The following is a 10,185-nucleotide window of genomic DNA, read 5'->3' as shown; positions in this document are numbered from 1 at the left end:
ATTGTTCAACTCTGTTTGTTTGTTCTTTAATTCTTCTAGGTCTTTGTTAAACATTTCTTGCATCTTCTCAATCTTTGCCTCCATTCTTTTTCCGAGGTCCTGGATCATCTTCCAGTCATTATTCTGAACTCTTTTTCTGCAAGGTTGCCTATCTCCGCTTCATTTAGTTGTTTTTCTGGGGTTTCATCCTGTTGCTTCATCTGGTATAGAGCCCTCTGCCTTTTCATCTTGTCTGTCTTTCTGTGAATGTGGTTTTCATTCCACAGGCTGCAGGATTGTAGTTCTTCGTGCTTCTGCTGTCTGCCCTCTGGTGGATGAGGGTAACTGAGTGGCTTGTGCAAGTTTCCTGATGGGAGGGACTGGTGGTGGGTAGAGCTGGCTGTTGCTCTGGTGGGCAGAGCTCAGTAAAACTTTAATCTGCTTGACTGCTGATGGGTGGGGCTGGGTTCCCTCCCTGTTGGTTGTTTGGCCTGAGGCGACCCAACACTGGAGCCTACCTGGGCTCTTTGGTGGGGCTAATGGCCAACTCTGGGAGGGCTCACGCCAAGGAGTACTTCCCAGAACTTCTGCTGCCAGTGTCCTTGTCCTCACGGTGAGACAGAGCCACACCCCGCCTCTGCAGGAGACCCTCCAACACTAGCAGGTGTGGCTTTGTCTTTGGATGTGTAGGGTATCTTTTTTTTGGTGAGTTCCAGTGTCTTCCTGTCAATGATTGTTGAGCAGTTAGTTGTGATTCTGGTGTTCTCGCAAGATGGAATCTTTTTTTTTTATTTTATTTTTGACTGTGTTACGTCTTTGTTGCTGCGCACAGACTTTCTTCTAGTTGTGGCAAGCAGGGGCTGCGCTTCTTTGCGGTGTGCGGGCTTCTCATTGCAGTGTCTTCTCTTGTTGTGGAGCACGGGCTCTATGTGTGTGGGCTTCAGTATTTGTGGCTCACAGGCTATAGAGCACAGGCTTTGTAGTTGTGGCTCACGGGCTTAGCTGTTCCGTGGCATGTAGGATCTTCGTGGACCAGGGCCGGAACCCATGTCGCCTGCATTGGCAGACAGATTCTTAACCACTGCGCCACCAGGGAGGTCCTCAAGGACTTATTAAAACAGATTTCTGTGTCACACTCCCAGAGTTTTTGATTCAGTATTTTGGGGGTGGGGCTGATAACTTGCATTTCCAGTAATTTCACAGGGTTGTTGATGCTGCTGGTCTGGGGACTACACTTTGAGAAACACTGGTTACAGTGAGCCTGGCGCTGTGTGAGAAACTAGTGTCAGATGTGGTCTTTAGCCTTGGAAAGCCTGCCTTCAGTTTGGGATCTGCCTTCTATATGAAGGCACTTAAATGTGAGGCTCTGCAGGCCAGGTACCAAATGAGTCTGAGAAGTTCAGAGGAGAGAGAACTCTCCAGTGTCAGGGAAGTCAGGAAGCTTTTACTGAACTATTGTGGTCTTTTGAGCTGAGTGCTTAAGGATCAATGAGTGGCACATTCCAGACAGGAAAACACTTTCTGTGGAGGTGGAAATGTCACAAGACAGTTTCAGTGGGTGGCAAGTAGCTAGTCATTTAGAGTTGGTGGGTATTGTATGCTGGTAATTTGAAATAAGGTTTGGAAAATAATTGGGCTCAGATTGCTTGGACTTTGTGAACACTGAAGAGGGAGGGTTTCAGTAGAGGTGGCTAGCCATGGGCAGGGCCTTATTCAGGGCTGGAGGAGAGGGCCGGTGGGTGGGGAGAGAATGTATAAGAAGGAGGCAACCAGCCAGGAGATCTTAACTACATCGTTGCATTATTCTGCTCCCAACCCTTGGGATTTATTTTTTTTTTCTTCCATGTTGGGTAGTAAATTGGTCCTGAAAACTGACCATGTTTACTAGTGGTAAATCATTACATGATTACCAGTGGTTCATTGATAATCTTGACAAGATTAACTGTGATTTTTTTTTTTTTTTTTTTTTTTAATAAACCCCTGGAACCAAAAAAAAAAAGAAGAGAGAGAGAGAGAAACATGGGTGGGTTCTAAAATGTAAAAGTTTGAAAGTGTTGGTTTGGGTACAGCTAATGAGAACTTTTGTAGTTGGATGCGTTATTTGGGGAGATAAGTTTATTTGGATTTCCAGTTTCAGTTTTTTAGCAGAGAGTGATTTTTGTTGGACTTTAAAAAAAAAAAAGGAACAAAACTAACGATGTAGCGGTCACCATTTAGTGCTTTGGCCTAGTCTCTATTTTGAAATATTGTAATATGCAGCTAATTCATATGGATTTTGAGAGTAATATGACCTCTAAAAACCATACCTCTAGCAGATGGTCGTATTTCTTTTAAAGATTAAAAGATATTACTACTTCTGAGCCCAGAAAGTAAAGATTAAGTGATAAATATTAATAATTCACCAAGCAATAAATAAATCTGCATTTTTCTTATATCCTATTTTTTTAAATTGAAGTATAGTTGATGTACAATATTATGTGTTACAGGTGTAAATATAGTGATTCACAATTTTTAAAGGTTACACTCCATTTATAGTTCTTATAAAATATTGGCTATATTCCCTGTGTTGAATAATATATCCTTGTAGCTTATTTTATACATAATAGTTTGTACTTTTTAATCTCCTATCCCTATTTTGCCCCTCCTCTGTTTCCTTCTCCCTATGGGTAACCACTAGTTTGTTCTCTATATCTGTGAATTTGTTTCTTTTTTGTTATAGTCACTACTTTGTTATATTTTTTAGATTCCACACGTGAGATCATATAATATTTGTCTTGTCTAATTTATTTCACTTAGCATAATACCCTCCAAGTCCATCCATGTTGCTGCAAATGTCAAAATTTCATTCTTTTTTCATGGTTGAGTAGTATTCCATTGTATATGTATATGTGTATATATATATATATATATATATATATACCACCTCTTTTATCCATCCATCTGTTGGTGGACACTTAGATTTCTTCCATATCTTGGCAATTGTAAATAATGCTGTGAACATTGGGGTGCATGTATCTTTTCGAATTAGTGCTTTTGTTTTTTTTTGGATATATACCAAGGAGTGGAATTGCTGGGTCATGTGGTAATTCTATTTTTAGTATTTTGAGAAACCTTTATACTGTTTTTTCCACAGTGGCTGCACCAGTTTACATTCCCACCAAGAGTGTAACACAGTATATCTTTGCATCTTCAGTTTCTTACATCAGTGTCTTATAGTTTTCCAAGTACAGGTCTTTTACCTCCTTAGGTAGGTTTATTCCTCGGGTATCTTATTCTTTTTGATGCAACAATAAACGGGATTCTTCCCTTAATTTCTCTGATAGTTCATTGTTGGTGTTTCCTTACATTCGTAATTGTTTTACTGCTCTTTGTTCTTGGTCTAAGTCAGTGCAAGTTTTTAAGATTTAGTGAAGCACCATAAAAAATGAGGTTTTTTTTGATGGATTTTGATTTGTATAGATAAAAAGATTTGTAAAGATAAAGAGGAAAAGGCAAGTGTACTATTATTATCTTGGCCATAAGTAAGACTGAATGTGATTCTTGAACAACTTTTTAATTCCCATGTGTTTATTATTGTGGTTGGAGCTCCCTTGTGTTTATGCTTGGAAAGTTTTGTTGCTTTCGTGAAACTGCAAGTTAAAATCATATCTTTTTGAATTTTAGGTACTTACACTGTGAAATTTTATGATGGAGTAGTTCAGACTGTCAAACATATTCATGTCAAAGCTTTTTCGAAAGATCAGGTGAGAAATGTGGTTTTATGCTTTGTGGTATGAATAATGCTAATGTTATAGTTTTGTTTCTCAAAGATGTTACATTTGTTTATGATGACAAAATCTTTCCTTCATCTGACATGATTTCACCAGAAAGCAATACACAAGTTTTCAGAAATTGTAAATATTTGTCTTTCTCTCTGCCTTTTTCTTTTCATACCAGTTCTTTTCAGAAGTCCCAGTACTTGAGTACCATTACCTGTTATCTGTCTTTTTCCCAAAGCGCCTGGTTGTTATTCTTTTTTCTCTCTTCCTGTGCTCTGCCCACAGAGCTTGTTTCCCCTCACAGGGAACTTGCTGAGTGGTTGAAGAGATGGAGATGTTTTCTCTTCATCTGACTTTGTCCTTCAGGTCAGGACCATGGCTTGGTGGTTACGGAGCCACCATTTGGCATAGATTTGGCAAGCACTTGTGCTAGATGTGCCTGGGTTGAAAATTTTGTTTCCTTTTGTCCCTTTCACCATCCATGTACTTGTCTAAGCACGGGTCCTGAGTTTTGATACTGGAAATATGGTGCACGCAGATAGATTCTGGCCCTCTAGAAGTGTTGCCTACTTTCTTCATGATTTTTTTTTCGCTTTTAGTTTTTCTCATATTTATGTCTTAATGAAATAGCTGAGGGCAAAGATTTTGATTGTAACTAATTGTTATTTACTTCTTTGGGTGGTTGTTGATATGACAGTATTTGGTAATCCTGGAACCTTCTAATAAATTCTTCTGAACATATATTTAGCAATTCCAAAGCATCATGATACATGATATTGTTAAAGATAATCTCAAAAGTGTTTTTGCCTTTCTGGTTTTCCTCTTCAGAAAATTGACAAAATTATAAAGCTTTATTTAGCCCTGAAGATGTTTTCTCTTTGATCATTTGCTTCTCAGGCATCTAAGGAGCTACACAGCACTCTAAAACATTATTTTGGCCTTCAATTTGGCAATTTTTGTGTTAAGTTTGTGGAAGGAGTTAATGTAGATAGAGGACTGTATTAAGAACATGTCCCAAACTGTCAGATTGTATCTAGAATCTACACAAATGGAAGTCTGGGGCTCCACATAACAAACGTTCATCTGTTTCCTCTGATTGATAGTACTCATGGTGCCTTAGCTTGGGGATGGGCACCTCACCCTGTGTGGATTTGTGGGTCTTCAGTCCTCAATTCCCAGCTGCCTCTGAGTGTCTCATGTCATCTCAGACCTGGCAGGTGGTCAAGCACAGGCCCATGGCTCCTGTTTGTTTTTCTTTTCCAAGAGGACATAGTGGTTTGGATAAATAACTTCTCAGCTAGGCCACTTACAAAGCAAAACTTCTTACAAATATCTGTCAGACAATTTTTAAAGCTTTTTTCATATAGTATTAGAGTAGATTGTTTTTTTGTTTTTTGTTTTTTAAATAGGATTGTACTGCCCTAAGTGGTTTGATAATCTATATTTCAGGAACATTTATCTTTTTTTGAAGTTATAGAAACAATATATGTTTGCTGTAGAAAATTTAGAAAGTACAGAAAAGCGCAAAGAAAGTAAAAATTGTATAATTCTATCATCTAGATGCAATTGCTCTTAACATTTTAATGTATAGCCTTCTGTATTTTTAAAAAAAGACATTTATGTATATATATTTTTCTTTTCCAAATTTGAGTCATATGTTACTGTTCTTTTAACAAAATAACATTTTCCCAAGTTCCTAAGTACTGTATGGGAATATAGCTTTTAATGGCTAAGTAGTATTTATAATATGTATGTAACCCTACTTTGTGTAACCAGTTTTCTAATGGTCATTTAAGGATATTTGTAAATCTGGGTACACACGTCTGATTATTTTGTTAGCAGATTTCATTTCTAGGAATTCATTCTAGTTCAAAAGTATAAACATAAGACTTTTGACCTAAATTGCCAACCCCCCTACCTGGTGGTTGCAATTTACATTTCCGCCAGCAGTTACTGAGGAGTGCTTGTTCTCAAACCTGGCTGCTTTCAGAAAATTTTGGGGACTTGAAAAAAATATTTTCTTTTAGTTTCTAACCACAGGGATTCTCCTTGTTTATTACTTTTCCCTCTGGAACAAATTAAACTTTTACTCACTGTGTATTTAGGCAGTCCTTCCTGCTCCTGGCAAAAATCTGTGTGCCAAGTGTGTGCTTGGTGCTAGGGATCCAACATGAACATGATGTGGTGGTCTCTGCTCTTCTCTTGAGGTCTTGGAAGAAAGATACTTACTCAAATAAACTTAATTGTAGTTTTGGAAACTCCAGAGCTTTCAGAGCTGGCTTTATTATGAGACAGTATACTAGGACACAAGATTTTTAAGATGTATTTTGAAAAAGTAATTTAGGAGGAAAGTAACCAAGAAGCAGTACTTTCTCCTAATGGACAAAAACTCAGTACCTCAGGAATGCAATAGGTGGCTTGTTGGACTGAGCACAGCCTTTACCCAGTAGAGGGAGCAAAGACCCTGTTTTTTTGTTTTTTTGTTTTTTTGTTTTTTTTTGTGGTACGTGGGCCTCTCACTGTTGTGGCTTCTCCTGTTGCGGAGCACAGGCTCCGGATGCGCAGGCTCAGCGGCCATGGCTCACGGGCCCAGCCGCTCTGCGGCACGTGGGATCTTCCCGGACCGGGGCACGAACCTGTGTCCCCTGCATTGGCAGGCGGACTCTCAACCACTGTGCCACCAGGGAAGCCCAAGACCCTGTTTTTGAGATGGAAAATCTTTACAGCTTTCCGGTTCGCCTCTAGTTATCAGTTTGGGTTCTTCTCTACACGGGACATCAGCATCTGCTGGCAAACTGAGCCAGCCTCTGAAAGGCCCTGGGTCAGTGTAGTCATTCTTGGGAGGAGACGGATGGGGCAGGAAGGCATCTCTGTCAAAAAGATTGCTTCCCAGAAGAGGTCCCTGGGGTAGTTGTCTGTCCCTTTAATTATTTTTTAGTGACTTACTAATCAAAAGGGAGATAGCATTGTCTCAGAAGGAATTGAACATGGCTGTTATTTTCTTTAAACTTAGGACTGGTTTTCAAACCCAGAATATGGGTGTGTATATTTTCATTGGTGCTTTCTGTTACGTGACCTGATACATGTCCTCTTTTAATTTCTTTGTCTTCATAAGTTTACAAAAAAACATCTGATTTTATATTTGCAAGTAATCACAAAGTGTGTTTCATCGCTATTTTGCTCATTTTAGAATATTGTGGGTAATGCTAGGCCTAAAGAAACAGAACACAAAAGTCTTTCATCATCTCCTGATAAACGAGAGAAGTTTAAAGAGCAGAGAAAAGCCACAGCCAATGTGAAGAAAGACAAAGAGGACAAAGCCTTAAAGACAGAAAAGAGACCCAAACAGCCTGATAAAGAAGGAAAGTTAATCTGTTCTGAAAAGGGGAAGGTGTCAGAGAAGGGCCTTCCCAAGAACGAGAAGGAAGATAAGGAGAACATTTCAGAAAATGATAGAGAGTATTCTGGAGATGCTCAAGTGGATAAGAAACCTGAAAATGACATTGTGAAGAGTCCACAAGAAAACTTGAGGGAGCCAAAAAGAAAGCGAGGCAGACCCCCTTCCATAGCTCCTACTGGTGAGTTTCCCAAGTGTGTAATGCCAGAGTGTTCTTCTGTGGTCCTTTGTGGTTCTTTATAACTTCTGTACTTCAAGCCTTTGTTTTTGTGACTGACTTTGAATCATCCTGTCATCTAAAAACAAGTCATGCCCATAGAGCTGAATTTTATGGGGGGCATATATCCAGGTGAACATAAGTTTCGGAAACATGTTCTTGACTGGGCTTCTGGGGTGACATAACTCTTCACTAGATACTTCAGCTTATATGATAAAACCTAATAAGCTAAGGCCTTTTGCTTTTGCCAATTCAAATGATTTCACTTTAAGTAAGCTTACTAGAACGTAGAATCAGGAAATAGCGTTTTCATGAGCGACATGAAAGGGGGAAGGAAAAGTAAATAGGTGTGGGCATCTGGAGGAGGCAACAAGAAAGAACACTGGACCTAGGAAGGTATGGGTACATTTGAAATTGAGATCTCTGGAGAGTGATTATGGATCAGAAGTTTTCCCCATCTAAATAAAAAGCTGAGATGGCTAATTGGTAGAGTCAAGGTTAGAGGATTTAGGGAAGAATACACAATTATTTTAAAAAGTTGAAATATGGAATTCTTCTAGAATAGCCAAGAAAGAAACAAACCCTGAATTTTTTCCTAAGGCAAACATTTCTTCTCTAGATTGAGTTGCGTGAAGAACCCCCTGGATCTCTAGACTGAACACTGCCTATGATTATCTGGCAGTGGCCTTCAGACATTCTTGTTTACATGTTCTTTACATAAATATTGAAAAACTGTGAATCCCCTAGTTTTAAAGTGATACCTGGGGACTTCCCTGGCAGTTCAGCAGTTAAGACTCCACGCTTCCACTGCAGGGGGCACTGGTCCGATGCCCGGTTGGGGAACTAAGATCCCACACGACGTGGTGAGGCCAAAAAAAAAAAAAAAGTGATATCTATTTTTTTCTTACAAGTTTGAATAGCTGCCAAAGGTAAATTAAAAATATAAAATATGACAAAATATATTTTCATCAAAACTGTGGAACTCTACAGAGTTAGCTCATCCGTTGTTCCCTTATGATGCAGAATGCAAAGCCAGTCCTATCTGTCAATCCAGACAGCTACACCAGACTTAATTTCTGTGGCAGAAACTCTACCTTTATTTACTTCAAATAAATGTATTAGTACTCGTTCCCAGTAGACAGCCTTCTTACATCTTCTAATTTTAAGGTATGAAATAAGACAACAGATTGATTTCTTCCTAGATGAAATAAGGCACTTCCCCCTTCAGTGGTTATAAGTGGGTTTCACTCTCAGGATCTGAGCATGCTGGAATTGTCACTGCGCCTAACTAGGGCCTAGACCTGTGCTGTCCGATATGGTAGCTGCTAGCCACCTGTGGTTACTGAGCACTTGAAATGTGGCTACTCTGAATTGAGATGGTCTGTAACTTGTAAAATACACAAGGGAGGGAATTCCCTGGTGGTCCAGTGGTTAGGACTCTGATTTTAGCGCCGAGGGAGGGCCCGGGTTCAATGCCTGGTCGGGGAATTAAGATCCTGCTAGCCGTGCAGCGTGGCCAAAACAAAACAAAAAACCACACTGTTTTTCAAATAGTACAAAAAAAAAAAAATACAAAAAAACCCACCCAGGAATGTAAAATACCTCAATAATTTAAAATTATTGACTACATGTTGGAATGATGTTTTGGATGTATTGGGTTAAATAAAATATATTCTTAAAATTAATTTCATTTTTTTTAACTTCTTAAAGTGACAACTAAAAATTACCTATGTGGCTTCCATTTATGGCTCTCATATTTCTATTGGACAGCACTGGCCTCATTGGCTTTCTCAGTAGGGTTCCAAGAGAGAATTAAGCTGTAATGCCCAAGGCATCTGTGACCTCTAATGAATTGACTTCTGCAAATTGAGAATGTTACTAGAATGATAAACCACTCTTGGGAGAATTGAGAAAATAACCTTTGTGTTCTCTTTTCAAATGAGGAACCCTAATTGAGAAAGTCCAGAGGTTTTAAACCTCTGGGCAGTGTACCGTGTTAAGATGTGGGATATAATAAGCAGGGCTTTTTATTAAGTGTAGGATTTCACACCAGATAGGATCAATTTAATAGAGAACTGGAGTTTTCCAAGCTTACTGTTAACGCTTGCCTGAGGCATTCCTCCCCAGTCAGAATTTTCTGAAGCAGGATTTGGGAATGCTAATTGTTAACAACCTTCCCAGATAATTCTCACTGTAATAAGAATTTGGGAAACACTGAAGTTCTGTATGGTCAGCCCCAGTTTGTATGTGGTATCAAAGTGAAGAAGGTTTGCCAGTATCTAATATATAGTTCAAATCCCCTTTAAAAATTGCTTGGAATACGTTCATTGACACGGTGGAGTCTTGAGCTCTCTAGATTGTACAGACCTTATTGGAACAGGATCTGAGCTGTTTGGGGAAGGTTGTTTGTGTTTAATTTGGAATGTGTGTGATCTCTAAGTTCCCACCCTTGGAACAAAATAATGTTGGCACATTGAGAAGATTGAACACAGGAAGAGCCAAAGAATTCAGCACTCTCATCAGGTTTGCCTCCTCAGAGCTCAGCCCTGTCTCCTTTGGCCATTTGACATGGCAGATCTGAAGCTGCTGGTCTTAGATGAGTCTTTTCTCTCCCTTCCCCCTTCCCCTCCCATTTCCTTCCCTTCCTCCCTCTTTCTCCTGGCTGCTTCTTTCTCTCATTTCAACCTTCATCAGACCCCCAGCCCTACCTTTGCCTCAAGCTTCCCAATTTCTTTTCTTTTTTTTTTTTTAAATTAATTAATTTATTTATTTTTGGCTGCATTGGGTCTTCGTTGCTACGCACAGGCTTCCTCTGCTTGCAACGAGCAGGGGCT

The 10,185-nt window shown here is 39.4% G+C and overlaps 1 protein-coding gene across 8 annotated transcripts in view; it reads left to right on the top strand.

Annotated features, from left to right (window-relative positions):
* PHF20 (PHD finger protein 20) overlaps window positions 1-10,185 on the top strand; it is a 135,938-nt gene that overhangs the window by 50,470 nt on the left and 75,283 nt on the right. For 7 of the 8 annotated variants that reach the window (XM_007101699.3, XM_055090976.1, XM_055090980.1 and 4 more), the window contains 2 exons: window positions 3,643-3,722; window positions 6,928-7,315. In XM_007101699.3, the coding sequence (XP_007101761.1) occupies window positions 3,643-3,722; window positions 6,928-7,315 (468 nt within the window). The remainder of the gene's footprint in view (window positions 1-3,642; window positions 3,723-6,927; window positions 7,316-10,185) is intronic. The other variant, XM_028498251.2, reaches the window with a different exon arrangement.

This window comes from Physeter macrocephalus, chromosome 14, assembly GCF_002837175.3.
Source record: "Physeter macrocephalus isolate SW-GA chromosome 14, ASM283717v5, whole genome shotgun sequence".
Taxonomy (NCBI): domain Eukaryota; kingdom Metazoa; phylum Chordata; class Mammalia; order Artiodactyla; family Physeteridae; genus Physeter; species Physeter macrocephalus.
Note: the sequence above shows the minus strand (reverse complement) of the source record. Positions and strands in the feature narration are given on the sequence as shown.